A 27,799-nucleotide genomic window follows, 5' to 3' on the forward strand; every position below is an offset into this window, starting at 1 on the left:
TCCTCCACAATCAAAACCCCCACACACACAAAAAAGAGCCCTCATCTCGAAACATATCCATGAACAAAGCAAAAGGAAAACTTCCTTTGTCTCTCAAAAACACTCCAGAGATGAGAAAGAGAAATTAGTCGTAAACACCACTTGCGTTAAGAAACCAGTGACCAAAGTCACCGAAACCCTGTTTTATTTCGGCGTTCCTCGTCGCCAATTGTCCAAAGTGGGCTCTTGAAACAGGGCGAGGGGGATACCGCCATGCCAGACAACAGAAGGATTTATTGATCGACACTTGAGTTCTAATTGCCTCGGCTTTTCTTATTTTGGACTTGGTCTTGGCTTCCATTAGATTGTTGCTATATCGAGGCCTGATTCGAAACTTGGGTAAAAGGATGCAAACTTGCAAGCCGAAGGATTGTCATGTGTGCGGCATCTCTATCGCTTTGTGGTATGTCATATTTCCATATCAGTTGTGCTTCACGTGTTTCTCCGATTCACAGTCGCCTGCCTGCCATACCCCTGATCTAGACAAGTGTGGTGATTGCAAATATGAATCGAGCATCGAGTTTTATAGATATCGCCTTTGTACAACTCTAGTTTCCAAGGTCACACGAGTCAAAGGTGTTTCTGGACATTAGATCGCTCATGAAACCATGCAGTGCTAGAGCCATGAGGCAGAGGAGAAGAAGAAAAAGGAAGATCTGTATTATGTACGTTCCGCTTGTCCAAGCCGCAATGCTAAAAGAGCTCGTACATCCGTCACATACTGCAGGCCTTCGAGCAAGGGAACCAAATGCAAAAGGTCGTTATCCGTTGGATCGCTTATCCAGCCTTCTATCGGGATAGCATTGTCTGAGAAAGCCTTGTCAGTGGCAAAGTCGCAGTGTCAAAACAAAACATCGGGCTGACTCACCTTCATGAAAAATATAGCTCAAAGGGCTGTTGTCGAGAATCATAACCTTACTCAGGTCAGGCTCGACCTGCGTCAAGTCTTTGATGTATGCGCCATTGCGGAAAGTGCAGTGTTGGCGGTAGTATCTGCCGCTAAAGTATTTGCGTTCTCGTTCGAGCCAGTCTATAACGGGATCTGCGTATTCTTGCACTGATGCAGTGAAGATGATGAGATTGTACCATTTGCATACCTAGTCGGACACGATCAGCAAGAGATGTGACAATGGCTAGCGCATGTAGACGTACCTTGCGCAAGAAATCGTGGCAGTGCGGGCGCTCGTGTACGTAGTATAAAATGGGAACCTGAGGACCGAGCGCCATGCCATTGCCTCCGATGGGGCCTTGGATCTTGACTTCGACCATGTGACCAGTGCTCATTCTACCTCCTTTGGCCATGCTGTGGATGAGAGTTTCGTCCAAGTCGATGATGAGCGTCTTCTTGGGCGGTTCAGGGTTATAAGTCATGACATAAGAAGGCTGTCGTCTCGGCACGAGTGGTCGTGGAGGAGCAGGCGCACGCGGATACTTGAGTTTTGTAGCAGCCGAGTTTGAGGGCGACTTCAAAGAATTGGCGACGGCAGTGATCTTGTCTTGTTCCGACTTGTCGGCATCGGTAGGCTTGCGTTGGCGCCTGCGACGGAGAGCATCCTCGTTGTTGTGAAGCTTGATGCGGATGGATCGTTTGGCCGGAGCTATTTCGTCCTTGGTCGAGGACTTTGAGCGAGTGTTGCTGGCGGGACCTTGTTCAAACGAGGCAAATGGTTCGGCGTCCGAATCGGAGACCAAGTCTGAAGAGGTGGACTCGATAGATGTGCCCCGAGGTCGTGTCTGTAGCTTTGTTGGTGGAAGATCTGGCGTCGGCTCCCCCGGTTGGGGCGAGAACAAGCGTCGCATGGATCGCATTGGGACGAGGAGCGAGAGTTTGCCGTCGTTATCGTAAAGGGCGGCGAGGAGGTACTGAAAGGGGATGGTGACAAAGTCAAGGATTGCGACAAGGGTCGTGACGAGCATCGAAGCTACGCGCGAGGGAAGGAGCCATGCTGATGTGGAGGACAAAGACGACGGCGGCTTCGAGATGGGTGGCGGAGGCTTGTCGAAGGAGTCGAAGTAGGAGGGCCTCTCGTTCGAAGACGTCGTGCTTCCAGTACGCGAGCGGGACGGAGTGGCTGGCGGCGTGGGTGTGGGTGGAGGACTCAGTCCCGAGAGGATGTTGAGCGCGTTCATAGCAGAGCCATACCCCTGCACGCGCGAGCCGATCGAGGGAGTCAGGCACACCGCGAGCTCATAGACCGACCTATATACGAGTGTGTAGGATTATCACCCTCGCTCTATCGTCTCTGCCTAGTGACTATAACAAGCCTCCAACCGTCAAGCCCATCACGTCGCGACAAGACGTGGGGTGAGCTGAATCAACTTCTGGCTCTCATCTTGGCATCTACCGTGTTGATCATCTCGCCTCTACAACCCCATCCCTGCTGAAGACTACTCGTCGCAATGCCAGTCAGGAATAATGAGGAGCGTATAGCCCATAATTCCCTGCCACTGCTCCTCTGTCTGGTCACATTACCGTGCGCTATTGCCGTCTGGTTCGGTGCTGTTTCTAATCAAGTCCGCGAGCCATATCTTGTATGTCAAGCATTTCCCACCGAATGTCCCCCGAACGTCCGTCTAACCATCTGTTCAGGATGAGGTCTTCCATGTTGGTCAAGTCCAGCAATACTGCAATGGCAACTACTGGCATTGGGATGCAAAGATAACAACTCCTCCTGGCCTCTACCTTCTATCCGTCCTTTTCTACAAAATTACTGGACGCTGCGATCTGGACGCTCTGAGAGCTGTTAACGCTCTTTGCTTGTTCGCCATCTTCTTCTTTCTTCTGCACACTGCTCCTCCAGTTTCGCCGCGGTCTTCTAAGCAATTGCCATCCCAAAAGTCTACTCTTTTCCTTCCCTCGACCACTCTATGTCCTCAACAGATCCATTCCGCTCTCAATATCTGTTTGTTCCCACCTTTGTTCTTCTTTTGCGCTCTTTACTACACCGATGTCGCGTCCACACTGAGTGTCTTGCTGTTCGTAAGACACCTTCTGGAAACTAACTCTCGCGGCCCTTGCACCTTCCTCCAGGCTTGCGCATCTGTTGTCTTGGCCCTCATCTCCCTCTCGTTCCGTCAAACCAACATCTTCTGGGTCGGCGTGTTTCCTATCGCTCTGCTTGGACTCAGCGCTCTGCACACCGATGTTGAGGCCAATAGACCACGCACAGGCAAGGCTGTTGTTTTGCAAGCATGGGCAAACGGCACTTTCTACGACCCTCAAATGCGTGACTCTATACTGGATGGTCGGTCGATACATATCTCTCACATTCGATTATTGTACTGACGAGAACGTAGACTTCTGGCTAACCTGCATGTCCGTAGTGACTTTGGCTCTGCGTGCTCTGTACTTTCCTCGTACACTGATTCGAATTGCACGTCTCGTGTGGCCTTATGTCCTTGTACTCGGACTCTTCGGTTCTTTCGTTCTCTGGAACGGCGGAGTCGTACTCGGTGACAAGTCGAATCACGTTGCGACATTACATCTGCCTCAGATGCTATACATCTGGGCATATACCAGCTTCTTTTCTTTCGGTCTAACATACCCATTCTTCGCGCAAGGACTGCTTGCCGTTTTCGCAACCGTTCCGCTCGTGGCCGTCTTGGAGCCACTGTTGATCTTCAGCAGACGCAAGTTTTTGCCCCGACCTGCTGTTCTCGTCGGCTTCGTCTTGGTTATCGCAGTGACTGTCAAGTACAACACCATTGTACATCCCTTCACCCTCGCCGACAACAGACACTTTACCTTTTATGTCTTCCGCTACCTACTCGCACACCCCATCATCAAATACCTCGCCATCCCAATCTACATGTCCTGCGCCTGGTCCGTCCTCCAAGCCCTAGGCGCGCCAGCCCAAGTCTTTCAAATCAAAGAAGACGAAAAAGACGACGGCAAAGGCCTCGCATCCCAAAAGGATCCCTCCGAGTCCAAACTCTCCAGATCCTCAAACTCCGACCAACGCCAACTGCTCCGCCTCAACGATGCTTCCTTTGGCGAAGGCAGCGCCATAAGTTTCGTCCTCATCTGGCTCCTCGTCTCCGCTCTCCAACTCATCACCGCTCCCCTTGTCGAACCCCGCTACTTCATCCTCCCCTGGATCATGTGGCGACTTCGTGTTCCTCAAGCCCATCCAGGCGCTTCCCTCATCACCAGACCCACGCACAAGAATTGGAAACAATGGTGGGATAAAGAGAGGCAGAGACGGGACATTGATCATCAGAGTTGGGCGAATTGGCTCTATGTGGTGCTGTGGGCTGAGCATGATCATCGATTGTATTTGGAGACGCTGTGGTTTGGTATCATTAATACTGGTGTTGGATATATCTTTTTGAATTGGGGCTTTGAGTGGCCGCAGGAGCCTGGAAAGACGCAGAGGTTCATGTGGTGATCCTACTAGAAGCCATATCTCGCAAAACATAGACTCGTGTTGTATGTAAATTTCGAAATACTTAGACGTGGAAACTTTTGTATGCCTGTCAACACAGATGAAAGTCTATATGGTGATGGCGAGCAAAGAATGTTCTACTTGACAAGCCAGTAAAGGCGCCTGACAAAGGAGGAGGGGTTAAGATAATTATCGACAAAATTGAAAAGTATTCTATACATATGCCACCATAGCGCGACCATCAAGGTCTTTCGCTCATGCCTTCAGTGTCGGATCAAGCGGTGTACCAGATCTCGATCCCTTTTTCGATGCCGCATCATCATCATCCGTCAGACCAAGAGCGGCACGTACACGTGCACCACCTCTCTTGCGTAACTCTCCTGTGACTCCTCGTAGGCATTCGGGAACCTCCTTGCCCATCTTGAGGTAGTAGAGTTTGAGATTGCGGGCCTTGTCTTTGAGTTGTATTTGATTCCTGTCCTTGAGGACTTCGCTCACACTGCCACCGCGACCATACAGACTGAGGATTTGTGACCAGTGGGGACCTTTGACTTCGGCCAGACCGGCCATCAGGGCGTCCTCTTCTTCTTGCTTCCAGGGCTGACGTTGTGTAGCGCTACCACCTGATTTTGCTGGTTTTGATCGTGGCTTTGGTGAAGTGGCGGACTGGCCAATGTCTGGAGATCTTTGGATTGGCCGTAATGGGGTCGGCTGTCGCTGGGCGCTGTCTTGGTTCAGGCTGTTCTGACCATTGAGGCCATTGCTCAAGTCTTGAGCACCAGCTATAGGACTGCTCAGACTTCCGAATCTGCCTGATCCCGGGGTTCCACGACTTCCGGCTCTGAAAGAAGGTGAGATGATACCAGGTTGACTGACAGGAGTTCGCGCCTAGGCATGATTAGTGGCTGCGAAGATGATCGCTGCTGCTGACGTGACTTACCGGGTTATTGATGACGGCTTCGACGTTCTTGCTAAGCGAGACAGCAAACTCTCGTAGAAAGTCGTGCCAGCCGTATTTGCGAGGCAGGGTACTGTATGCCTCGTATTGAGGTTCGTCAAACAAATATTGCTTTCTAGAGCGTGCTCGGTCGAGGAAGTCTTGCTCACTGGGTGCAAGATTGGGGGTATCCGGATGGCGAGACAATAGTTGGTCGGCCAAGTCGGGTGGAAACAGTTCATCGAGCAGAGACTCTGCTGGGCCATCATTGTTCATTAGAGCAGCGATGTAGGCCTGTGTCTTCAACTCCAAGAAGATGGTACCCTGCCATTTGAGTAGGCGCTGGCCAGGGCAGATGAAGGTTTCCAGGAAGCGGGAATCCAGGTCGAAGAAGCTGATGTCGTGACCCTCGAGGATACTGGAAATGAAGATGGCGCGATTTGCCTTGCGTACAACCTCTTGTTGCGAGGCAGTAAAGGCAGGCAGGGTGTGCATGTCAATAAAGACTGCATTCTTTGCGTAAACCTTACGCGTTTGGTCAAACAGGGTTCGCCGTGTGAAGTAGGCTTGACTTCCTTCATGATCCCGGCCAGCGGTGAGCAATAGAATGTCGTTTAGTGAGCCCTTGGCAAGATTGAGAATGATCTGCGTAGACTGTGGGATTGATTAGTGACTTTGTTTAGAGAAAGGATTATATGCAAGACACGACGTACGAGGTTGTCTAGAGTGGCTAGACTCTGCAACTTTAGATGTTGACTTGCATCAGTGCCGTAGACACATGGCTCCTCGACCTGGTAGTTGTAGGCGTCGATTGCACTGTTGCTAGGGCTAGGGCGCGGCTGCCACCAATCGGTAGTGCCAGGATATGAGGCAGCGTTCACGTGATCAGCAGGCATGGTGTAGTATTGCTGAGGAGTCTGCGGTAGCGACTGTGGCTGGGGCTGGGGCTGGAAGGCCGGCTGCAGCTGGGGTTGCGACGGCAGCTGGGGGAGAGGCTGCTGCTGTGGCAGACGCTGGACAGGCAGGGCCCAGTAGGAGGGGTGTTGCTGCTGCTGCTGCTGCTGATGGTGGTGCTGGACGGGCTGGGCTGCTATGTGTGTGTTCGGCGCGTCGAAGTGAGGGTTCGGAAGGGAATGCGGATGGGCGGAGGCGAGGTGCGGGTGAGGTTGATATAGGGAGAAGTCGGTGTCAGGCTGCCTGTTGTACACGGCCAAGGGGTCATAGGGTGCAGCGAGGTATGACGAGGGGTTCAGGTCGTTGGTATAGAGGTGGTCGGGACGGTAACGCTTCTGCGACACGAGGTTCTCTTGGTCGTAAAAGATGGGCGAGACGTCGTCTCTTGGGCGCTTCGTTCCATGGCCCTGGTAGAAGGCATCATTGAGGGCTGGTTGGCGCGTGAGGGTATTAGCGGTGCTTCTGTCAGGACAGGAATCTCACCCGAACTCACACGCCATAGTAGGAGTATCTGGGTCGGATCTCGTTGACAAAGGCCGGCTTGCATCTAGGGCTGCCAAACTGACAACCGCTAAGCCCTAACAAAGCCCTGAGTTTTTGATGCAGACCGACGACGGTTTACGCTGCGTGATGGTGTCTTGGTGAGGCTCTTTGAATCAACGTCGCCGGGCTTGCGACCGCAGAGAGGAGGACCACAGAGGCGCACAGCCGCCCACTACGCCAGCTAGCCGTCGTATGCCGACTGCATCTGCCCCGTCGCAGCGCTCTTGCTGCTTCTTTTCCTCCTGTATAAATTCACCATCACCACGCATCTTCAGGCACGAGCACAGTGCTATAGGGCAAGGTTCTGCAGTATCGCAGTACCACCACCTCGATACCCTAACTGTGTGCAAACCCTAGAGTAAGCCCTCATGATTTAGACTCACGAGCACCACGAGGCAGCGATCAGGGCTAAGTAGCCGAGTCATTTTTTCTGTGTGACTGCTCGTGCCATGACATGTCCTCCTTCCTGGTCGTGCTGCGCTCTTTCACAACTCGCTCACAACACGTCTCGTAATCACAACTATCTGGATACCCACATGGATCTTAGAGTTGGCTGCGATGGAAAAGAAGGTTTTAGTATGCTCGTTGTTAGGTTATTTCGTGGCTCGCATTCCGGTGGTGAAGATGCAAAATCCAAAAGAGGAAGGAGGGCTGGGGTGACTTGTCCCTCGGTCCACCGTCCAGGGCTTCTGTGCTCCAACTGACGTGCAGCTTGACGTGCGATCAACAACTGACGTGCATACTTGTAGCTCTCCATAGCCAAAGCTCACTGCGACCTGCTCGTGCTCGTGCTCGTGCTCGTGCCCCGACCCAGACCTGGAAGCTGGACTGAGATTATGGGCGCAGCCCTCCGCCCGCTCCATCGACAATACTAGATCCACGTCGCCGTCGGCCCACAGCCCATCATGGCGCTGAACTACATCACCTTCAACCAGGACCACAGCTTCCTGGCCGTCGCGACAACGGATGGTATGCGCGTCTACTCGACCAATCCCTTCGCTCTCGTCTTCCAAACCCCTCTTACCGAGAATGGCGCGTCCGGCGACATATCCATCCTCGAGATGCTCTTCTCCACCTCGCTCGTCGCCATGGTTCTCTCTCCGCGACTCTTGCGCATCATCAACACAAAACGTCAGACCACCGTATGCGAGCTCACCTTTCCCGCCAGAGTCGGCGCCGTCCGCCTCAATCGCAAGCGTCTCCTCGTCGTCATGGAAGATCTCATGTTCGTCTACGATGTATCGTCCATGAAGGTCCTCGAGGAAATCGTCACTCCCTCGAACCCGTACGCCATCTGCGCCCTCTCTCCCGACAGCAAGAACAACTACATCGCATACCCCATGCGTAAAAAGGAATACACTGCACAGCCAGCTCCAAGCCATGTCCCTCCGTCCGGTCCGAGAGTCACCGAACCAATGGGTGGAGATGTCATGCTGTACGACGCAAACGACATGCAAGAGGTCAAGGTCATTTCTGCTCACCAGGCGCCTCTGTCCTGCATCGCCATGAACAAGGAAGGTACGCTCTTGGCTACAGCTTCGGAGAAGGGCACCATCATCCGAGTCTTTGCCATTCCATCCGCCAAGAAGCTCTACCAATTCCGTAGAGGCAGCATGCCTGCTCGTATACATTGCATGTCTTTCAACGAAACGAGCACCTTGTTGTGTGTCTCGAGTGCAACAGAGACCGTCCACATTTTCAGTCTCTCTCGCGACAATGCCGTGCCGGCTTCTGTTTCGGACGCGCCCTCTGACGCTCCCACAACCCCGCGACGCTTTCAACGTGATCGCAGCGACAGTCCCACAGACTCATCTGATCCCTCGTCAAGTTCGAATCTTGGTGACTCTCCGGCAGATCCGTCCGCGAAACCATCACGCGGTCCGGGTTGGATGTCTATGGTCCGTCGCACCTCGCAGAACGTCTCGACGTCACTGGTGTCGCGTGCTGCAGGATACTTGCCAAACGCTGTGACGGAGATCTGGGAACCAACTCGCGACTTTGCCTGGGTAAGAATACCCAAGGGCCGCAACGGAGCTCCTGTAAAGAGTGTCGTTGCTATGGGTGAAGCTGCTCCAGAGGTCATGGTCGCCACTAGCGAAGGCGATTTTTTAATCTACAACATTGACCTGGAGAACGGAGGCGAGGGCACTCTGGTCAGACAACATTCTGTCCGTGAAAGAAGCGAGACGCAAAGTGGCTTCAACACCGAATAGAATCCCGAGAGTGGCCGTATATATCCTGGTCTGACGACTAGGCCTATCAGGGGATATACACTCCGAATATTTGGGCGCCTTGGTAGACCATCGGAGAGGATGGAGTAAGACGCAGATGGTCCAAGCCTGACAGATCTTCCTACCGCGACCACGCAGGTGATGGCTCGAGAGATGTGCCCATCTAATGGTCGTACATCCATGATCCCTGGTGTGTTGAACAATGTTTTCCGTACCTTCTTTTCTCCGCTCTCTTCCATCCTGAAGATGAGCTTCTTCGTTTTCTTTCGAGCGACTGGCGTTATTGGAGGCTCGGATGATATGCATCTAAAGGACCGGCGTTTCTTTTGTTCACTTTCTCTTCTCTGCCCAATATCAAACCCGATGGTTTACACCATCCCATTTTCTGACATTTCTATCTCAATGTCACTCTTTCTAAACCATACTCTCTGTTCCAAGAAACGCTCTCTGTCCTTTCTAGGATCTAGTCTCGATGTTTCAAGACAAATGTTTGACCTGCATCATACAGTCAGTCACAAATGCAGGGCTGGAGGCTCGGCCAAAAGCGACTTGTCGATCATTAGGGTTGAACATGTCGATCCTCTGATGGAAATATTGGAAGCAAGACATTTTATTTTATTTTACTCTTGCGATGCGGCTGGAGACTGCCGTATACTGTATTTCGTGTTCGCACAAGTCGCAGTTAAGCCCTAATCCTGCTTGGTCTCGTGGAATCGATTAATTTGGTAAACTGGGATTTGAGAAAATCGATTTCTGTAGTAGAGGGTGGGGTGACCCTGTCTAAGTCATTTTTGACTGATGGGTAAGATATTATTTGGCGATATGGTGCCTTTAGATGTAGAACCAGAGCTACTATTAGCTAACGAAGGGTCATGTATAACTGCTTGATTGTTGCTGCCATTGTGTGGTGACTTCGTGAGCACATTTGTGGTTTAATCAAACTTCTAACCAGTTTTAGGATCAGAGTCGTCGACAAAGCAACAACACCAACAACCAGAGCTTGGCACGAATTCACATCGATCGTGCAGAAGTACAAATCGCTCATCGCCATAGTCATCATGCCATGACGGAATGTCCTCAAAATATAAAAAACACTACTCCGATCAACCAGAATTACCCTTGCCAAAATGTCCCCATCCACTCCCTAGCACCCGGATCCCTAGCCCAAGCAGCAAGAGCAACAGCCAATGCCAATCCAACAGGCAACACCATCTCCTTTGCATTCCTCACAAAGACTTCTCTAGCAGTCTCGTCAATCACAGGTTCCACAGGAGCGCGATCGAAGATATGACGGCCCTCATTACCACCAAGCGGTGTGTTAGAAGCAGAGTTACGAGCAGCAGTGCGACGTGCAGATCTCGGAGTCATGGGGTCATGTTCGTCGGCGATGTTAAAGCTAGAGGTGAACATGTCTTCTAACCCTGTACCCTTGTTGCTCTTTTCCACATCGGATTGTAACGTCCATCTCGGTGGGTGCAGCTCAAAATGGTCTTTTGTCCTGTTTCGTTCTGTACTCGACATGTACGAGGCTGGTTTGCGAGGTGAGTCGTCATCGTCGTGATCCTCATTCACCGTAGGCTTCTTGGCCAAGGAAGGTACTGCTGCAGGTTTGAGGCGCATCATATTGAAAAAGTCTTGTTGTTGGGAGAGGGGAGTTGGCTTGAACTGTGGCGGTGCTGGTGGGTTGAGCAGGCGATGTGCAGGCGACATGGGAGCCGGCGGTAGACGCCCAGTAAAGGGGGATTTCTCTCCGGTCGCCATACTAGCGGCGGGGCGAAGAAAAGGTGGGAGTGCGGAAACTGACGTGGGTTGTGCAGCGTGATCAGGTCTAATGGGCGACGATTGACCGACCGGTTCCCAGTCCATGGAGTCTACCGTATCTTGAGCTGGCGCTGGAGACGGCGAATGTCGTGAGAAGCGAGACAGCAGAGGCGATGCAGCTCGTGTAGCTGAACGAGTGATAGGGCGGGCACCCAGGTTCTCCAAGGGAAATGGCTGGCGCGTGGGAGACATTGTAGGAAGATGAGGCGAGGCTTGACTGATAAAGTCGTCGGTAGAGGGATGGAAGCTGCCAGGCTCAATCAAAGGCTCATTGCTGGTCTTCCATGAGATTCTGGGAGCCGAAGAGTAGACGACGGTACGCAAAGAGGCTATTGTACTCAGAACAATGAACAGAGCGGCACATCCGTGCATGCCCTTGTTGATGTCGCTAGCTGAACCATCAATCCAGGGACCGCTCAAGTACCACCATGCGGTCGTCCGGAGAGCAAGGATAGCAAACTGATAGCGGTAGAAGTCGGCAAGTCCAAGTGCGTGATGAGTTCGATAGGGAAATCTAAGTCTGTCTTTGAAGGTTGGATTCCACCAAAGAAGCCAAAAACCTAAATACAACGACTTCCTGACAAGATGGACAAAGAGGTGAGGGCAGCCAGACGGCAGCATACGTAAGCGAAAGCCATTGATGGAGCAGCCGACGACCATGAGAGAGGTCAGGTCAGCGACTTCCTCGTTGTCTCCGGGAATACCCAGGAAGGCCAGTGCATGCCAGTAAAGCTGGAAGAGGGCACTTCCCCACCAGGCCATGGCGACGAGGTTCAAAGCTGATATGCCGAGAGAGGCCGAGGTGGGAAGAGTGTTGATGGCATTCGACTTTGAGCGCTCGAGACTCCGCGTGAGAAAATCGGCCTTTGCGACGTAGTTTGTCCTCTTCAGGTGCTGCTCTACTCTTGGGGCACATCTGGGGCAGACTTGGGGGTAGCGTCGTTCGAGACTCTTGCGGTATTGCGGATACTCTGCTTCATACTTCAAGTACTGCGGATCGTCCTCGGCAGGTAGATATTCGGCAAGCAAGTTTGCGACCATCTGCTGGTTCTTGAGACAGGTTTTGCAAAAGAGGTTGGTCGACTCGGGCTGTACAGGTGACGTCGGTCGCGGCGGTGGATGAGCAAAAGACGTGTTTTGACGGGAGCTCGGAGTCGCAGGAGGATCAGTTATGTCGCCATTCTGCAGAACAAGTCAGCTTGGATCACGTTAGAAAGTCATCTACTTGTCGTACTGAGTCGAGGTAATTTGTGGCATCACAGCTGGTGCAAGCAAACTGTCGCGTCCTTCCATCCTTGACATGGGGTGATCGCATACCACAGTAGAAGCATTTCAAGCGTGGTGCGAGTAGACTCGGCATGGTGACTCCCAATCCTGGACGAACCAAGTCCGAAGAAGGAAGGAGCGAGCGTGAGTGGTCCGTAGTGCTAAAGGTGGCAAGCGCGTAGAGTTGACTTCAGGTGGGATTCGGCAGCATGGCTGATAGGAGCAGTGCGGGTAGCTGCGAAGCGAGAGACAGTCCGGATGGTCGAAGTCTTGTCCTTGTTGTTTATGTCTCTGGCAGGACTAGACTTTCTCGAACCCTCGGCTAGCAACCGCCGACCAGCCCTTTCCCTTCTTGGCTGCCACCAACGGAGGAGTCCATCTTCGGCCAATCACAGCCCGTGCAGCCCGCAACTTTCGACCTGATGTCGACTTTGTCGTCGCCTACTCGATCCATACCAATAATTTCAATTCACACCCGCAATGCAGAAGGTAGTCCAGCGAAGACTAGCTGCCGAGCATCAGGCTCTGCGCCGAGCGGCAAAGCAAAAGGGCAAGGACGACAACGCAAAGGAATGGACCGCGCGCTGGCAGGCCCAGGCTCGTGGCAAGCAGGAGGCTGTCTACTTCAAGGAAGAAAAGCACCGCAGACGCGAGGAATATGAACTCGGCCCTCAACTCGCCCCGAGACGCGATACTGGACACCTCAAGGAAACATACGGCACCGTCGATCCCAGCGTCATCCAGACTCCAAAGCTCCATTTCACCATGTACAAGCACTTCAAGAGCCCCTTCGCTGTCGGCGACAGGGTCGTCATCACGAAGGGCAAGGATGTTGGCAGAATCGGAAAAGTCCAGGAGGTTTTCCCTGACTCTGGTTACCTACGTGTTCTCGACTTGCGAAAGGTATCTATGCGACCACATTTTCCACCAGCCGCACGCCTACTAATCCAATCTCTAGGCCGACTTCCACGTCCCTGAATACGTTCGCAAGGAAAACAAGGACGATCGCCCTGTTGTACAACAACTAATGCCCATTCGCTGGGATGAAGTCAAACTTGTCTTTCCCCTCCGCGATCGAACCACTGGGCACTTTGAAGACGTCATTGTGGACCGCGTTGACCTGCGCAATGCTGGTTGGGTAGAACGTAAGAACGGTGGGCTGGAATACGTGAAAGGCCAACGCTACCTTCCTGGTACCAGGATCCCTCTGCTATGGCCCAAGACCGATGAGCCTGCCAAAGCAGAGCCGTTCGATGACGACACCCTCCGTATCTCTGTCGACGAAGCCACTCACCGCCCATACCTGCTCCAACCACCAATGCCTCCAGTCGTCATTGACGAGTTGAGAAACAAGTACTCCATCTTCCGTAGCCGCCACGAGCCAGAGTACATTGCCGAAAAGGAGGCACAAGACCAGGCAGCCAAGCACAGGGAGAATCTCGCTCGTCTGGTTTCCACTCCTCTTGCCGAGCTGAAGGAGCAACAGCGACAGGAGAAGCTCGCAAATCCTCTCGAGCTGTCCGAGGAACAACTCGCCAGAATTGGAGAGGTCATGGCCCAGGAAAAGCAGAACGCCATTGCCAAGGTCTCGGAGCAATAAGCTTGTTGCTTGTATTATGGTTCACATGTGGTTTGCATCTGCGGCGTTTTGGTTTCTTCCCCTGTAAAAATACACCCCTTATTACCCTACCTTTTCTACTCGATATGTGCCGTATATCTCTCAGGCAAAAAGAACTCCGATATCCACAAGACCAAATCATTTCCCTGCAAACTCAGTTGCGATCTGCTCATATGTACAGAACTCGACTTCATCACCAAACGACTTTACCCAGCCCAAGAATCTCCGGATCATCCCAATCACATGTGCCATGCCACTTGTATCAGGATGAAGGACGAGCGCAAAGATTGTCATGTCCTCTCTGCCGTCTTCGACTTCGCTCTTGAACCACTCAAAGCGGTCCATCCACATGCGCTCAATCAGGCGAACATCGACAAAGCCTTGAGAGTTGGGAACGTTGGGAAAGAATTGCATAGGCGTCATGTCCTGTGTGAATATCAGTAATACCATCATGCAGAGCGTGACCAGGGCACCCTACCTCCATGTACCAATTACAAGGAATCTCAACTAACGTGCTCTTCTCCATCTTCATAAAGTCTTTCGAAGGTTTCATCCAACTACTCGCCTCCTTGTCAGGAGAGAATTCGATCGTGTTGAGTCTATCCACTTCCTTGGGCAAGAAGTATGGCATACTGTCTAGATGCGCTAGACTCGAATCCCAGAGGAAACCATGCTCTTGCAATAATTTCACCGTCCGTTCCTGGATCTGATACAACGGTGCTCTGTAACCCCTAGGTTTCTTGCCCGTCAGTTCCTCGACCAAACTCATAGTCTTGACCAACACATCTCTCTCCTGTTTCGCAGTCATCTGCGCACTTCCCTCATGAGAGTACCCATGCAAAGCAATCTCAGCCCCTGACTCTACAATCGCTTTTGCTTGTGCTGGAAAGGTCTCGAGAGAATGGCCGGGGATGCACCAAGTCACTTTGTCAGAAATTCCAAGACGAGAAAAGACTTTTAGAAGGCGAGGGACGCCAACGTAGCCGCTGAAGTAGCCGGAGGAGAGGTCGGCCATGTTGTTGTCTGGGTGTTGGGACGTGCCTAGCCAGCCGGAGATGGCATCAAAGTCGACTGAGAGGGCTATCTTGATCTTCTGCTTGGGCTTGGTTGTGCCAGATTGGACAGTTGAGGTAGTCATGTTGAACTTTTGAAGATGAATCCAGGAAACTTGAGGGGCGATTGAAGAAGGAGTGAATATTGAATATTGGGAACGGACGAGACATATACTTGTACCTGACGTGAGAAGAGATGGTTGCTTTTGACATGCAAGTCGAGGTAGGTCTCGTAGCTCAAAGGGGAAGGTGCAACCGCATACTTCAAGTTTACAGACATCATGATTGACACTTTCTGTACTCACTCACAGGCAGTGACCTATAAGAGGGACTTATCTGAGGTCATGGAATGTATGGATTTTAATCAGTGACATATATACGGGAGTGCGAAGTGCGAGGACTCGTCGAAAGTGTTCGAGTTGAGCCGGAGTAGCTGGACTGCCAAGGCGGACACAGCCGAGTCGTCGAGACTTTTCATATTGACAACGACAGGAAAGTTGGGGCAGACGATAGAGCACTTCTTTGAACGCAATACATATACACATACCGCAAACATGGCAGAGACCGCAGTGTAAGACGAGAAATCGCCGACCGTAATTTCTACGGGCGCAGTACTGACATGATGGCAGTAACGAGACAATCTTGCGCGAAGTGCGCGTCGACGCTCTGGTATGCGACCACGAAAGGCACAGGATGAAAGAGAGGACAAGAGTTGACAAGAGGAATAGGTGGTGATGCGCATCATCAAGCACAGCTCGCAGGTTTTCCCTAGCATCGCAACTGGATCCCTGGTCGGTCTGGACGTCGAGGGCCAACTCCAGGTCACAAACTCGTTCAACATGCCCCAAGTCGACGGCGGCGCTACCGTAGGCGATGCCAACGACGCACAACTGGCTGCCCAGATCGCCGCTCCCCGCGCAAAGGCCAACATCGCATACCAGGCCGAGATGATCCGCATGCTGCGCGAAGTCAACGTTGACGCTCAGAGCGTCGGTTGGTACATGAGCGCCAGCATGGGCAACTTTGTCAGCCTCGCCGCCATCGAGAACCAGTTCTACTACCAGAAGGAGCCCAACGAGCGCACCGTTACCCTCGTCCACGATGTCAGCCGCAGCTCCCAGGGCAGCCTCAACCTCCGCGCCTACCGCCTGTCTCCCCAGTTCATCGCCGCTTACAAGGAGGGCAAATTCACAACCGAGAGGTGAGCATACATGGGCAGTTTCAGTGTACCGGATGAGTGCTGACTTGTAATCTCTAGCCTGCAAAAGAGCGGACTTCGCTACCAGGACATCTTCACCGAGCTCCCCGTTGTCGTCTACAACTCGCACCTCCTCACCTCTTTCCTCCACCAGCTCCCCGCCGCTCCCCCGAGCAAGGCCCTGAACTTCCCTCCCAGCCTCGCCACCCTCGAGCAAGATCCCTCGCTCACTTCCTTGCCCCTGGCTCCCAACTTTGACTCGCTCGACCTCTCAATCGACCCCTTCCTCGAGAAGACCTGCGACCTCCTCCTCGACAGCATAGAGACCCACCACACCGAGCTCAACAACTACCAATTCTACCAGCGTTCGCTCGCCCGTGAGCAAGCCAAGATCACCCAATGGCAAACGAAGCGCAAGGCCGAGAACGCCAGCCGCACCGCCACAAAGCAGCCCCTCCTGCCCGAGGACGAATGGCAGAAGCTCTTCAAGCTCCCTCAAGAGCCCTCCAGACTCGAGACCCTCGTCAACAGCCGTCAAGTCGAGCAATACTCCCGCCAGGTCGATGCCTTTACCGCCTCCATCTCCGCAAAGATGTTTGCTGTCAAGTCAAACCTCGTCCCCAGCGACGATTAAGCAATGCTGTTACGTGTGTTTGATTGTAGATAACGGGCATCCGAAAGAAAGAAAGACCACAAAAGCAATTTTTCTGCAAGAAGATATCCGGGTATGATGTGTGGGCGTGTTGATGATTTTGGTTCTTTCTCATTTGGGGCGACAAAAGAAACCGGCGTTTTACGGAGCGAGAGATCCAAAAGAAGACATCAATCTGTGACATCCAAAAAAGCGCGGAACCACTGGGCATTTTGTTAGGCTTTAGACGACGCAGGCACATGAGAGATTAATGAATTCTTTTTTCAACTTCAAGGTGCTGAACCAGCATTTTTCAAGCGTACAGTACAAGCGAATTTGTGGCTCGAGGTCTAGGAGATGAATTGTGCAGATATCACACGGGGATGTATAGCAAGCATGGTCTTGTGACAAGACAGTCAGGTTCACGCCTTGTTCATCATCTTTGCAAAGACACAGGTACAGAGGTATGAAAGGCGGGTTTCTTCGTCATTCGTTACTTTCCGTTTAATGCTTTAGTCCGTCCAAATACGCCACCAATCTCTTCTTGATGATAACGCCTACCAATCTCCCTGTACCTTCTTCAGTCACCATCAAATGCCTCAGTCCCAGCTTCCCAAACATCTCGACTGCATATTCCATCGGTGCCTTGGCGCAGACAACCATAGGTGTACGATCCACAAAACTCGAGAGGTCAAAGTCTCCTTCTTCTGCATCTCCCAGAAGCCTCACTTCCGCATCCTTGGAATACAACTTCCCTAACTCTCTGAGTCCAAAGTTGAGTTCACCTTCGGCTAGGTAACCTTGTAGCATCTGGCCATTTTGTACAAGAACGAGTCCGGCATCCATGAGACCTCTGCTCTCGAGCTGGACTAGCTTTTCTTCGAGTACCTCTCGCCTGACTTTGTTGCTTGTAGGAATATGGATGGTGATTTGCTCCATTGTGTGCTCTGGAGGAACAAGTTCTTCGACCAGAACGTCCTGCATCTGGATGTTCCCAAGACTATGATCGAGATCCAAGAAGGGATGACCCAGGACATTCTGAGCCAAATCGTAAACTCCTTCTTTGCCCAGAGCATCTGCCACCCATTTGGCAACCAAAATGGCAATCATATGTGGAATCACATATTCAAGTTCGCCGGTCAACTCGAACATGATGACACAGAGGGAGATTGTCATTCTTGAGACTCCTGCCAGGAACGCTGCTGCTCCTACCATGGCAAAGATGCCGGGAGATATGCCACTCACATACTGGCCTAGTAGACGACCGAATAGGGCTCCAGCATCCAGAGCGGGAATGATTACTCCAGAGGGGACTTTGATGCCGAACGTGATGATCGTAAGCACGAGTTTGGCCAGTGTGCCGTAGGCCAGCCAGCCCACATAGGCCCAATGTCCATCCGTGCGAGCCTCATTCTGACACACCCATGATCCTACAGAGTCTTCAGTCTTGCAGTCGACGAGCAGAGTCTTGATGATCATATCGCCTGGCTCGCGAATCAGGGGGTTGGGATATTGTAGAAGTGCAGTAGCCAAGACGATCAGGAAGATTTCAAATACTGGGTAGTTTTTGATGATGGCGTATTTGCGGAATGTCTTACTCCAGAGGAAGTTCAACTTGCAAAAGACGCCGCCGAAGATGCCTCCAGCTATGCCTATCGAATGTCGTTAGCTCTGCACCCATGAGTATCTAGGTCTCCATCACACTTACCAAGCACGACAAAGACGAGATAGTGAATGGCACTATAGCTCGTGCCATAGTTTGTCTCGAACAAGACCAACTTGCCAGTTCCAGTAGGGTTGAGTTCCTTCAACACCATAGCAGCAACAGCGCTACACAAGAAAGCTCTCCACAATACCTTTCTCGGAAAGTAAGTGCTGATCTCCTCATAGCTGAATAGAACACCACCAATAGGTGCACCAAACGCGACAGACAGTCCAGCAGCGCAAGCCGCACTCAACATCTCCCTCATCTTGCGACCATTATCGCGGTATTTTGGAAAGAGAGAGGCGATGAGATAGCCCACGCAAGTCGATATGTGAACGAATGGACCTTCTTTACCCAAACACATGCCTAGAATCATACAATCAGCATACATACTCCCCACCAAGATCAATCGGAGCAAAGACTTACCTGTAGAGACGGCAAAGACGGCTCCAATAGCTTTCACCACCAGGACCTTCAGCGACAGAAAGTCGGGTATTACAAACCCTCCCAAGATGGTCTTGATCTCAGGGATCCCTGACCCAGCAGCCATATACATGACCTTACCCGCCGGCACCATCTCCTGCTCTTCACCATCATCTTTTCCCTCCGCTTCCCTCACACCAGCAGAAGGCAATTCACTCATCGTCACCATCGTAATTCCCCCACTAATAACTCCAAACACCAATGCCAGCCCTACATACACCCCGAACCTCATCCCGTAATCATCTCCCCACTCTCTGAATGCCGCACACTCGGTAACAGGTTCAGAAGAAGATGTAGCAGAAGAACAGCAGGATTCCCGTGTTGCAAAGGGGTTTGTGCTGCAATGACCTAGTTTCCAGTCGCTTACTGTAGCGGCAGCAATGTCGACTAGATAGGCTACACAAGCTGTCAAGGCGCCGATGAGTGCTGCTGCTATCCAACCACTCGAGGCATCGAAGATTGCAATGGCTTGTCCTCTCAAACTCTTGTTTCCGTGGATGTTGCGGAGACGGTGGGAATCTTTGACCTGTGCAAATCAGGAAACCGTGAGCTTTTGCGCCAGCATAAGGGAGAGAAGAGTAGAAGGCGTGCGAAACTCACAAGATCATGTAACCAATCTATGGTGGTGTAATCATTATAGGCCAATCTTTCACCTATGGTACTACCCGCCATAGCTTGTTCCTCGACACTAACATGGCTCTTTACAATCGACCTCGCATCGTCATCTTGTTGTATCAATCTACTCAAGCGACGATTCTGAGCTCTCTCTGGGTCAGACAGAAGAGGTGTAGTTTCCGACATTGTGTGTCTTGATTGAAGACGGCAGCGAAAAAGCTCAAGACAGATGACCCTGATGGATCTACCACATCTCATATATGAACTTTTTATTCCTATTTGTCACTGTAAAGTATGCACAGAGGCGTCATTTGCGAAAAAAGCATATCTTTGCTACAGCTATCTGTACCTTGTGTTGGAGTGCGAAGGAGGGGACTGTTATCAGTGATTATCGGTGGGATATCAGTAGTAGAGACGCCACGAGATAAGGACTGCAGATTGTACCACGGCACAACATGTGAGACTGCCGCCTCCAGGATTTCTTGACGAGTCAGCTAGGACATTGCACATTTCCGGTGGTTTACCCTGGCTCGATGGAAGAAAGTCGGAGACTTTGCATGTGGTGGGTCTTGTTCCGAGGCGTTGGAGCGATGAAGGGATTCGAAGATCGGCATGGACACTTACACGCGACGTCTTTGGCGTGAGACCATGCCTTTGATCAAATATATGTATTATCAACAAGTAATGGCAGTATAGTCTTAAGAGCTTTGCTTGCCAGACTAAGCATGTTTAGGGAGAAGTTCAGGTCAACTTCTTGTCCTGAACACCCTTCTTGACACCCTCAACAAAGGCCTCCACAGCTTCACCGCCACCAAGAGGCACACTACCATGCTTGACCATACCACCGTTCTGAACCTTGACACCAAGAGCTTCTGATACCATGGGAAGACCGCCGTCTCTCAATGCAAATGTCAAGCTTCCCAGACTCTGGTTCAATTGAGGTGAGCGAAGGACACGCTGCAACAACTCGCGCTTCTGCTCTGTAGCCATTGCTTCGATGGCGGCGCGTGTGGTTGCCTCACTGGGCTCAGCAGAGGAAGTGGATGCAGCAGTCTCCTGGGCCAGGAGGAACAGCGAAGGAGGTAAATGCATGCAAAGTGCGTCAATCTGCTCTGGTGAAGTTGATGACAGCCAAGGGATGGTAGTGTTGGTGGAGAGAAGTTCGGAGAGGGTGGTGTATGGTCGGTCGTAGGAAGATTGTTGCTGTTGCGGCTGTTGTCGAGTGCCGATCGAGGAACCTTGCAGGGATCTGAGGAAGTTTTGGACAGCATCGTTTGCGTCGCTGGGAGGAGCACTACAAGAACACGAAACATCAGCTTATGGACCTTGACAACTTCTGAGACGTTCGCAATGACTTGAATGCTTGTCTGATGGTGTGATACATGCTATCCTCGCAATGCAGATATCCCTGTCCATGTTTGATGGTATTTAACTTCCCCCACAACGCCTTTTACCAACCCGAAATAGCTTTACTGTCTAGTGCTCATCTACGAGGAGAGCACACGCAATATCCTGTATCAAAGCACAATCTTGAAGAAGGAAGAAGAACCTACGCTCTACCGCCATCGGCTCCAGCCTCACGGCTGGCTTCACCCTCAACGGTGGGATCTCCACCAGTGGCGTCAGCACCAGCGCCGCCGCTGCCCTGCCTGTGGTGTTCGGGTTGTGCGTCCTCCATGTCAACATCGTCGCCGCCCTCGTCGTCGTCCCTCAGGCGCTGAACCTCGTAACCGACATCGACTTCTTCTCCAGCCAAGATGTTGTTGATGATTTCGCCATAGCGCTTGTCTCTTGAGCTGAACACGCTTACGTCGCCACCAGGGTGTTGTGATTTGGACTGGAGCCAGAAGAAGTGGCGTTGCGAGGATGATGAGAACTTGAGCATGTAGATACGGCCATTGGTGGGTGATTTTGTGTCGGCCGATGAAGTGGTGCCAGTGTATGGAGTGAAAGTAGCATCACCAGGGAACATGATCAGGTCGAGCTCTGGGCTTGTGGGAGGGGCGGAACGTTGGCGCCAGCAGAAGTGCACGAGCTCTGGTTGAGTTGGTCAGTTGGAGTAGATGATCTACGGTGCTGTTGGAGAATTACCATCTTCCTCGTACAGGTAGAGATAGCCGGGAGTAGCATCAGGCTTGACCTTCTTGCCCTGTGATGCGCATTAGATGAGGAAGAAACATTGGTAGCCAGAGATGGTCATACGTTGATGTCGCACTGTCCAGCCTTGAATGTGATAAGAGCGTCGGTTGCCATTGTGTGTATGTGTTGGTTGAATAGAGAGCTGGTTTGATAGATGTTGTCTACAAGCTGTCTCTCGAGTGTTTGATGAAATGCTGGAGACGCCGACCGGACGATGACGCCGCCTTTGATGCTCCAACGCTGCGAGAGCTTCCACGCCGCCCGGTCTTGCCAAACGCCGATCATGCCAAGCACTTTCCATCACTCACTGCTCTGCCTTGACCAGCCAACAAGTGAATGACAACAATCTGACAAGACTTCAGTTACAATCACTTGAGGATATGGGAGGACATTGTGATATGACAATGGTAAATGAGACAATATATGGTCCAATTTCAAAGCGGTGAAAGTCCTGGAATCGAGTCTCAAGTCGTACCTCTCGCCTTACAGACGACGAAAGTGACGGCACGAGGGATGGAAATTTGCTACTATCCAGTGCATCAATTTGTATTACTCGCGGAATACATGTTTGATAATAGAGAAGAAGAACAGGACCAATTTACGTATCGATGGTCGACGCGCTTCGGGGCGGTGATTGGTCGGACGCTCTAGTCTTGGCACACAGTCTCGCTTCCCGCATTTTGATCATGGCTTCCCACCGAGTTTGAATTCCGTTTTGTGAAGACGAGACACGACAAATCAACGACACCACCCTTACCGTCGCCAAACCCGCCAAAATGTCCGCCCAGCAGACCAAGCAGTTCCAACAGGGTGAGAGGGTCATCCCTGCTGCCTCCGAGAAGGCCCCCAAGTACTACCAGGCCGAGGACGACAGCCAGGCCAAGAAGGTATGCAACACCATGCGACCGCGAGAGCAGGACAAGCCGAGAGAATGAGCAAAAAGAGTTGGAATTCCAGGAACAAGACATATACGCGCACCCCGAAATACACGATCCGTTATTGCGCTCTTCTCTCGCTCAGCCGGTCTTCTATACATGTTCAAAGGGAACAAAAGTCCGCTGACACGAGTTCCTCTTCAGGTCCGCAAGACCCAGCACCCTTGCAAGCCTCGCGCTTCCCTCCAGCCCGGTACCGTCTTGATCCTCCTCGCTGGCCGTTTCCGTGGCAAGCGCGTTGTTCTCCTCAAGAACCTCGCCCAGGGTGTTCTCCTCGTCACCGGCCCCTTCAAGGTCAACGGTGTCCCCCTTAGACGCGTCAACGCCCGCTACGTTATCGCAACAAGCACCAAGGTTGACATCTCCGGCATTGACTCGTCGGTTGTTGAGAAGGTTGGTGGTGACGCCTACTTCGCCAGAGAGAAGAAGTCAAAGGCCAAGGGTGAGGACGCTTTCTTCAAGCAGGGCGAGAAGCCCGAGGTACGATCACACCACCAAAAGATGGATTGCGACAAGCCAAATACTGATACATCTCTACAGGCCAAGAAGGTTGCCTCCGGCCGCGCCGAGGACCAGAAGTCCGTCGACCGTGCCATCCTTGCCAGCCTCAAGAAGGAGCCTTTCCTCATCTCCTACCTCAGCTCCACCTTCTCCTTGAGATCGGGCGACAAGCCCCACGAGATGGTCTTCTAAGCGATTTGACACGACACACAAATGGACTTTGGTTGCGGTCAATGAATGGAAAGGGCGCGTGGTGAGCGATATTACTGCGGCGCTTTGAATGTTACACCAAAAATCGGACATGGGCTTGTTCTTTTTTCTCTCCCGCTACACAAGGCACTGCGACTTTCTTATAAAAACATGAAAATCATTGCTCAGAGGCTTCCAAAATATCATGTCCGAGGCGCGCATAGTGCCGCAACGACCTTTTTTCTAATTTCCATCACTCTTTCAGTTTCCTCTCTTCTCACGATTCGTCACTTATCTACAGCCTCTCCATCCGATCGTCAAACAAGGCCTCGCCAGGTACAGACGCCCGCATATCCAACCTTCCTTCGAACTTCTTTCCGAATCTCTCAGCACTCACCACAAGCGCCTTTGGAAACCAGCCTGCATATCCACCTCCAACTATGATGTCAGAAAGCGCTTCTCCAGACTTTAGACACAAGACCATGCCATGTCCATTGAAGCTAGCACAGATAAACACACCCGGCATGTCTGGCATAGCTCCAACATATGGCAGACCATCTGAACTTGTACCCATCACTCCTGACCACTCCTTGACGATCCTTCCTGCCGTTGCATCTTCTCCCCAGTTGTCACCAAAGTATCCTGCTGTGCAATCATATAGGTAGGCTGATATCTCATCATTGAGCTCTGCATCTCGAGTGGTTCCAAACTCCGACGCACCTGCGTTGGCTAGTCTTCCCAGACCACCTCCTATGATTATGGTGCCGGCATCCGATGTGCTGGATGGTCGACTGATCATATACTCGTAGCCTTCAGCATAGATGAAAGAGTAAGTCGTAACCAAGATTGGCAACTTTGATCCTGGTCTTTGAGCGGTGATTTGACCACGCAAAGGTACAATGATACCTTGCATCTGCGGCAATAGATGTGCAGTATACCCATTTGTCGCTATGATCAGATTGGCAGTCTCGACGTCCCCTCTCGATGTCTTTGCGGTCCATCTCGGCGACTTTGGGTCGAAATCTTTGACTGGCTGTATGGCTTGAACAGGTGTGTTTGTCTGCAGTTGCATGCCTTGTTCCAGACAATGCTTCAGCAACCCGACTGTGAAGCGATATGCACTGATACTTCCTGCCTCATAGACGAATGCACCCAAAGCATTAAGGGTATGGAACCTTGCCTCCGCCTCTTCCGCAGACAAGATCTCATACCTAGCAGCTGGATCATCATGTCCCATGGTTTCTTGCATACGTGCGATGGCTTCCTTGCCTCGTGCCAGGTTTCCAGCATCGTAGATGATGTCCACAGTGTCGCAAGGTGTGGATGCGCAATCAATGTTAAATCCACGAGCTAAAGCGTGGGTTTCTATAATGTTGGCATATTCGAGGCGGGCAATTCTGATGGCTTCTTCAAGACCATGTTCAGCCTCATGGTCGAGGAAACTGCGATAGCTTGCTGCTTTCGTATGACCACCTTGATTTGCATCAGTTCACTGATATCATTTGAAACCTGGCGGCAGCACGTCTTGTTTGCTTACCATTCCGACCTGTAGCTCCGCTGCAAGCCTGCCTGGCTTCTAGCATTAAGATGGAGCTGGTGGGTTGCTTCTTCAGCAGGTTGTATGCTATCGCTGCTCCACTGATGCCACTACCGATGATAACATAGTCGATATGATTTGGTAGGTCTTCTGTACTCCTCAGGCTTGCTATCTCGTCTGCTGGTTCTTGCCAATATGCTGTGGTTGGGTTCGGTCGAGGTGGACCGACGGGTATCTGAGCTCTGTCTTCCATGACGAGGTGTTGAGCAAGAAGTCTTTGAATTGCGAATCTCACTTGATTGTGAGTAATATCACATGCGAAGTCACTGGACTGTGACGAGTTCAAGTACAACGTCCTCACATATCTCGTTTTGGCAAGTTGATGCGATGTTGAAGATAAGCAAAGCGGAGCGGGGGCGAGCAGCCTCGGACGTGTCGATCTGGTAAACACGACAAGTGCATGGTAACAAGTGGCCGAGTACAATATATGATTGCCTCGATTTTCGGTATTATTGGTCCATGTCGAATCTATTTTGGTCCGTTTTGAGGCTCGGTGAATTGGATTCCATGTCGGGCTTCTACCACCATGGTTTCACCGTCTTCATCAAATCAAAGCTATCCTAAAATCAGTTCATGCGCAAGAATTGTTCGTATATCATTGTATTAGGATTATAATATCATCTACTAACATTTACGGGCCATCTACCGGCGATGCTCCGTCGCATGGCGCGATTAACAGCAAATATCTCAGCTCGACTCGAATTGAAATTGCTCTTGATGTGGATCAGTTTGGTACAGTCTCAGCTACTTTTACTACACATGTAACAATGTTGACATCCCAACAGATAGACACTCTTCTAAGCGTGCGAAGACCAGTTGTGTTTTTGACAAGGCTCCAGATTGAGACACTGGTGTCGTGGTCAGAACTGATGTTTAGTCGCAACCAGTCTGCCATGTATCCTGTTGCTATGACCGGGCAAGGCTCAGATTCACTGCGGCAATCGGCCTTTTTGCTGACGCGGATGGTGAGTGAGCTGTTCTTCGGATACGAGTCTTGTACAGCATCCTGTCCCTCGATACTGGAGACTGTAAAGTTTGACATGTGGCTCGTTTGTGAAGCTTTTCTGCATGAGCTTGATGGCATGATAGGAACATCAGAGCAAATGAGATGATGGTGGGGAACTGCAATTTTGCGTACGATCAGTGCAGGATACAGCTGCGAGTGAGTGAAAGATCCGAGGACCAGTATCCTATACCTTTTGTTATACCTACGGGCATGATCCTTCCAAGATCTCAATTGTATGACAAGCCTGGAGGAATGCATTGACTTGGCGCAATATATCGTTGGACAAGGCGCAGCATTGTACATGTTGGAGCAGGCTGACCAGTCTCCGACCTTGGGAGACCAATAGTTTTACTTAGCCTAGGAGTTCATCAGTAGATCGAGTCTCGCGAGTGTCATAGCAAAGCGAGGCCTATAACCGACCAGGAGATTTTGACGCTAAAGTCCTGGGGAAAACTTCGGAGGTTGGTTGGCTTCATGAGTTCCCGTGAGACCGGCGACGCGCCCATTTTTGCAAAGTCATCATTCCAACCATCGATCAACACAGTCACGGACACCAGAAGCAAGAGCACAGGAACTACAAGGACCGCGGTATCTCAGGAAGCATAAGAGCAAGGTTGTCTCGGAGAAAAATAATACACAAGCCCGGTGTTTGCTGATATACACCAGCGAGCAACCCGGACTCGATGAAAGTGATGAATACAAAGATATGTTAGCGCTCTCGGAGCGAGTCAACAGCGACAATATACCTCTCAATGCTCAATATCCGACCCGCGGTTGATGATCTGAAAGGAGTGTGAAGCGGAGCAAGAAGAGACGGAGGGCATCCTTCTGAGGACGAACACCAAGGTGGCGTTTACAGCAGTAGAGGGTCGGCCTCTTCCTTCTGTCCCTTCTTGCCCTTCTTCTTGCCGCCTCCGCTAGGGGCTCCGTCATTGGTGCCAGCAGTCTTCTTCTGGTGAACGATGAAACGGGTGTAGCACTCTTCTTTGTCCCACTCGAAGCCAGCGAGGTAGGGGTTCTCACCCATGTCATCATCTTCCTGTATCACAGATATGGTCAGACTCGAAACTAGACACCGTCGGAAAGCAGTGGTGCAAGACATACCTTCTTCTTGAACTGCTTGTAGATGGCATCTACTGCATCCTTGATCGTCACACCTTTGAGGTTACGGGCAGTGATGTTGAGTCCCAACGGGAAGTGTAGGTCGATCTTCTTGACCGGCGGCGTCACGAGGTACTTTTTTAACATGTCCTTGTCGTCGATTGTGTTTGGGTTCTTGTTCAGCTTCCTGGAAGTGGTCAGCATCTGGACGTCAATTGGTTCACTTTAATATTCTATCAATCAGGCGGCAAGGCAACAAGGCAACATCACTACACCAAGAGAAACATACCATCCGAGTTTCTGCGTTTCCGGTGCTATTTGCAGCTCAACCTTTTCCTGTTCTGTAACCCCAGTCAGAGATATGAATAGTTTGGAGGTAATGTTCAACTCGGACTTACCTAGGTCTTCAATTCTGAACACTCCTGAGACAGTACTGCTGGTTCTGCGGTGACTGATTTTCTTCTCATGGCCGGGTTCGTAGGTGGTGTCAGAGACGGCAGAGTCGAGTCTGGTCAAAGGGTGTTCAATCTCGGCAGACATGGTTGGAACTGGAGGTGTTGAAGCTTGGGATAAGCTTGAGAGCTGATTCAGGGCGTTAGGCAATTGATGGGAGCGTTATAAGACCGACTTGTTGATGACTACAAGGCAATCTTGAGAAGAGAAAGAAGAGCAAGGAGTGAGGGAGTTGAGTGTAGAAATACTTGGAGGGCAGTCACGCGGTGCGGGGTTGCCTGACAGTTGCATGCCACTGGACGATTGCAGGTCGTCCTTGCTCAAGCTCTGAGCCAAGCTGAGATAGCTCTTTACGGAGCTCTGAGGAGATCATCCCACTGAGCACGAGACCACTGCATTC

At 51.4% G+C, this 27,799-nt stretch overlaps 16 protein-coding genes across 16 annotated transcripts; 6 read left to right on the top strand and 10 right to left on the bottom strand.

Moving 5' to 3' along the window:
* Positions 1-700: 700 nt before the first annotated feature.
* Positions 701-2,169, bottom strand: AUEXF2481DRAFT_30282 (uncharacterized protein; the record flags this gene model as incomplete). Its single annotated transcript, XM_013487359.1, has 3 exons — positions 701-846; positions 908-1,136; positions 1,192-2,169. The coding sequence occupies 3 exons, from the start codon at positions 2,167-2,169 to the stop codon at positions 701-703; spliced, it is 1,353 nt and encodes a 450-aa protein (XP_013342813.1).
* A 270-nt stretch (positions 2,170-2,439) lies between these two features.
* AUEXF2481DRAFT_5796 (glycosyltransferase family 59 protein) lies at positions 2,440-4,427 on the top strand (the record flags this gene model as incomplete). Its single annotated transcript, XM_013487294.1, has 3 exons — positions 2,440-2,571; positions 2,630-3,284; positions 3,337-4,427. 3 exons carry the CDS (start codon positions 2,440-2,442, stop codon positions 4,425-4,427), a joined length of 1,878 nt encoding a protein of 625 aa, XP_013342748.1.
* Positions 4,428-4,679: 252 nt separating this feature from the next.
* On the bottom strand, positions 4,680-6,815 carry AUEXF2481DRAFT_30284 (uncharacterized protein; the record flags this gene model as incomplete). Its single annotated transcript, XM_013487360.1, has 4 exons — positions 4,680-5,312; positions 5,365-6,015; positions 6,075-6,745; positions 6,809-6,815. 4 exons carry the CDS (start codon positions 6,813-6,815, stop codon positions 4,680-4,682), a joined length of 1,962 nt encoding a protein of 653 aa, XP_013342814.1.
* Positions 6,816-7,763: 948 nt separating this feature from the next.
* AUEXF2481DRAFT_66546 (uncharacterized protein) lies at positions 7,764-9,071 on the top strand (the record flags this gene model as incomplete). Its single annotated transcript, XM_013487496.1, has 2 exons — positions 7,764-8,559; positions 8,665-9,071. The coding sequence occupies 2 exons, from the start codon at positions 7,764-7,766 to the stop codon at positions 9,069-9,071; spliced, it is 1,203 nt and encodes a 400-aa protein (XP_013342950.1).
* A 79-nt stretch (positions 9,072-9,150) lies between these two features.
* AUEXF2481DRAFT_267298 (uncharacterized protein) lies at positions 9,151-9,992 on the top strand. The gene has a single exon (XM_013487540.1). The coding sequence runs from the start codon at positions 9,231-9,233 to the stop codon at positions 9,780-9,782; it is 552 nt and encodes a 183-aa protein (XP_013342994.1). The 5' UTR covers positions 9,151-9,230; the 3' UTR covers positions 9,783-9,992.
* A 210-nt stretch (positions 9,993-10,202) lies between these two features.
* On the bottom strand, positions 10,203-12,270 carry AUEXF2481DRAFT_5799 (uncharacterized protein; the record flags this gene model as incomplete). Its single annotated transcript, XM_013487295.1, has 2 exons — positions 10,203-12,092; positions 12,145-12,270. The coding sequence occupies 2 exons, from the start codon at positions 12,268-12,270 to the stop codon at positions 10,203-10,205; spliced, it is 2,016 nt and encodes a 671-aa protein (XP_013342749.1).
* Positions 12,271-12,581: 311 nt separating this feature from the next.
* AUEXF2481DRAFT_40882 (uncharacterized protein) lies at positions 12,582-13,911 on the top strand. Its single transcript, XM_013487409.1, has 2 exons — positions 12,582-13,079; positions 13,135-13,911. The coding sequence occupies exons 1-2, from the start codon at positions 12,657-12,659 to the stop codon at positions 13,774-13,776; spliced, it is 1,065 nt and encodes a 354-aa protein (XP_013342863.1). The 5' UTR covers positions 12,582-12,656; the 3' UTR covers positions 13,777-13,911.
* A 21-nt stretch (positions 13,912-13,932) lies between these two features.
* AUEXF2481DRAFT_66575 (uncharacterized protein) lies at positions 13,933-14,932 on the bottom strand (the record flags this gene model as incomplete). The annotated part of the gene is made up of 2 exons (XM_013487499.1): positions 13,933-14,220; positions 14,273-14,932. The coding sequence occupies 2 exons, from the start codon at positions 14,930-14,932 to the stop codon at positions 13,933-13,935; spliced, it is 948 nt and encodes a 315-aa protein (XP_013342953.1).
* Positions 14,933-15,580: 648 nt separating this feature from the next.
* Positions 15,581-16,678, top strand: AUEXF2481DRAFT_66409 (uncharacterized protein; the record flags this gene model as incomplete). Its single annotated transcript, XM_013487485.1, has 2 exons — positions 15,581-16,047; positions 16,105-16,678. The coding sequence occupies 2 exons, from the start codon at positions 15,581-15,583 to the stop codon at positions 16,676-16,678; spliced, it is 1,041 nt and encodes a 346-aa protein (XP_013342939.1).
* A 501-nt stretch (positions 16,679-17,179) lies between these two features.
* AUEXF2481DRAFT_98497 (uncharacterized protein) lies at positions 17,180-19,664 on the bottom strand (the record flags this gene model as incomplete). The annotated part of the gene is made up of 4 exons (XM_013487541.1): positions 17,180-18,327; positions 18,384-18,746; positions 18,807-19,389; positions 19,464-19,664. The coding sequence occupies 4 exons, from the start codon at positions 19,662-19,664 to the stop codon at positions 17,180-17,182; spliced, it is 2,295 nt and encodes a 764-aa protein (XP_013342995.1).
* Positions 19,665-20,219: 555 nt separating this feature from the next.
* Positions 20,220-21,731, bottom strand: AUEXF2481DRAFT_5804 (uncharacterized protein; the record flags this gene model as incomplete). The annotated part of the gene is made up of 4 exons (XM_013487296.1): positions 20,220-20,772; positions 21,032-21,515; positions 21,570-21,627; positions 21,681-21,731. The coding sequence occupies 4 exons, from the start codon at positions 21,729-21,731 to the stop codon at positions 20,220-20,222; spliced, it is 1,146 nt and encodes a 381-aa protein (XP_013342750.1).
* Positions 21,732-22,393: 662 nt separating this feature from the next.
* On the top strand, positions 22,394-23,245 carry AUEXF2481DRAFT_5805 (uncharacterized protein; the record flags this gene model as incomplete). The annotated part of the gene is made up of 3 exons (XM_013487297.1): positions 22,394-22,504; positions 22,697-23,032; positions 23,093-23,245. The coding sequence occupies 3 exons, from the start codon at positions 22,394-22,396 to the stop codon at positions 23,243-23,245; spliced, it is 600 nt and encodes a 199-aa protein (XP_013342751.1).
* A 292-nt stretch (positions 23,246-23,537) lies between these two features.
* On the bottom strand, positions 23,538-25,032 carry AUEXF2481DRAFT_5806 (uncharacterized protein; the record flags this gene model as incomplete). The annotated part of the gene is made up of 2 exons (XM_013487298.1): positions 23,538-24,715; positions 24,780-25,032. The coding sequence occupies 2 exons, from the start codon at positions 25,030-25,032 to the stop codon at positions 23,538-23,540; spliced, it is 1,431 nt and encodes a 476-aa protein (XP_013342752.1).
* A 371-nt stretch (positions 25,033-25,403) lies between these two features.
* Positions 25,404-26,286, bottom strand: AUEXF2481DRAFT_40887 (uncharacterized protein; the record flags this gene model as incomplete). Its single annotated transcript, XM_013487410.1, has 2 exons — positions 25,625-26,286; positions 25,404-25,571 (listed from the first exon to the last, which is right to left on the bottom strand). Coding segments are annotated over exons 1-2 (635 nt in total), but the record flags the coding sequence as incomplete, so codon positions are not given.
* A 120-nt stretch (positions 26,287-26,406) lies between these two features.
* AUEXF2481DRAFT_40888 (uncharacterized protein) lies at positions 26,407-26,886 on the bottom strand. Its single transcript, XM_013487411.1, has one exon. It carries the CDS (start codon positions 26,870-26,872, stop codon positions 26,699-26,701), a length of 174 nt encoding a protein of 57 aa, XP_013342865.1. The 5' UTR covers positions 26,873-26,886; the 3' UTR covers positions 26,407-26,698.
* On the bottom strand, positions 26,795-27,432 carry AUEXF2481DRAFT_40891 (uncharacterized protein). Its single transcript, XM_013487412.1, has one exon. It carries the CDS (start codon positions 27,148-27,150, stop codon positions 26,914-26,916), a length of 237 nt encoding a protein of 78 aa, XP_013342866.1. The 5' UTR covers positions 27,151-27,432; the 3' UTR covers positions 26,795-26,913.
* Between the last annotated feature and the right edge of the window lie 367 nt (positions 27,433-27,799).

Source organism: Aureobasidium subglaciale (genome assembly GCF_000721755.1).
Source record: "Aureobasidium subglaciale EXF-2481 unplaced genomic scaffold scaffold_13, whole genome shotgun sequence".
NCBI classification, from domain to species: domain Eukaryota; kingdom Fungi; phylum Ascomycota; class Dothideomycetes; order Dothideales; family Saccotheciaceae; genus Aureobasidium; species Aureobasidium subglaciale.

Coding starts and splice junctions, on each gene's coding strand:
- AUEXF2481DRAFT_40888 (XM_013487411.1), bottom strand. CDS start 26,872: ATGGGTGAGAACCCCTACCTCGCTGGCTTCGAGTGGGACAAAGAAGAG.
- AUEXF2481DRAFT_40882 (XM_013487409.1), top strand. CDS start 12,657: ATGCAGAAGGTAGTCCAGCGAAGACTAGCTGCCGAGCATCAGGCTCTG. Junction 13,080..13,134: donor GTGTTCTCGACTTGCGAAAG/GTATCTATGCGA, acceptor TCCAATCTCTAG/GCCGACTTCCACGTCCCTGA.
- AUEXF2481DRAFT_40891 (XM_013487412.1), bottom strand. CDS start 27,150: ATGCTGACCACTTCCAGGAAGCTGAACAAGAACCCAAACACAATCGAC.
- AUEXF2481DRAFT_267298 (XM_013487540.1), top strand. CDS start 9,231: ATGGCTCGAGAGATGTGCCCATCTAATGGTCGTACATCCATGATCCCT.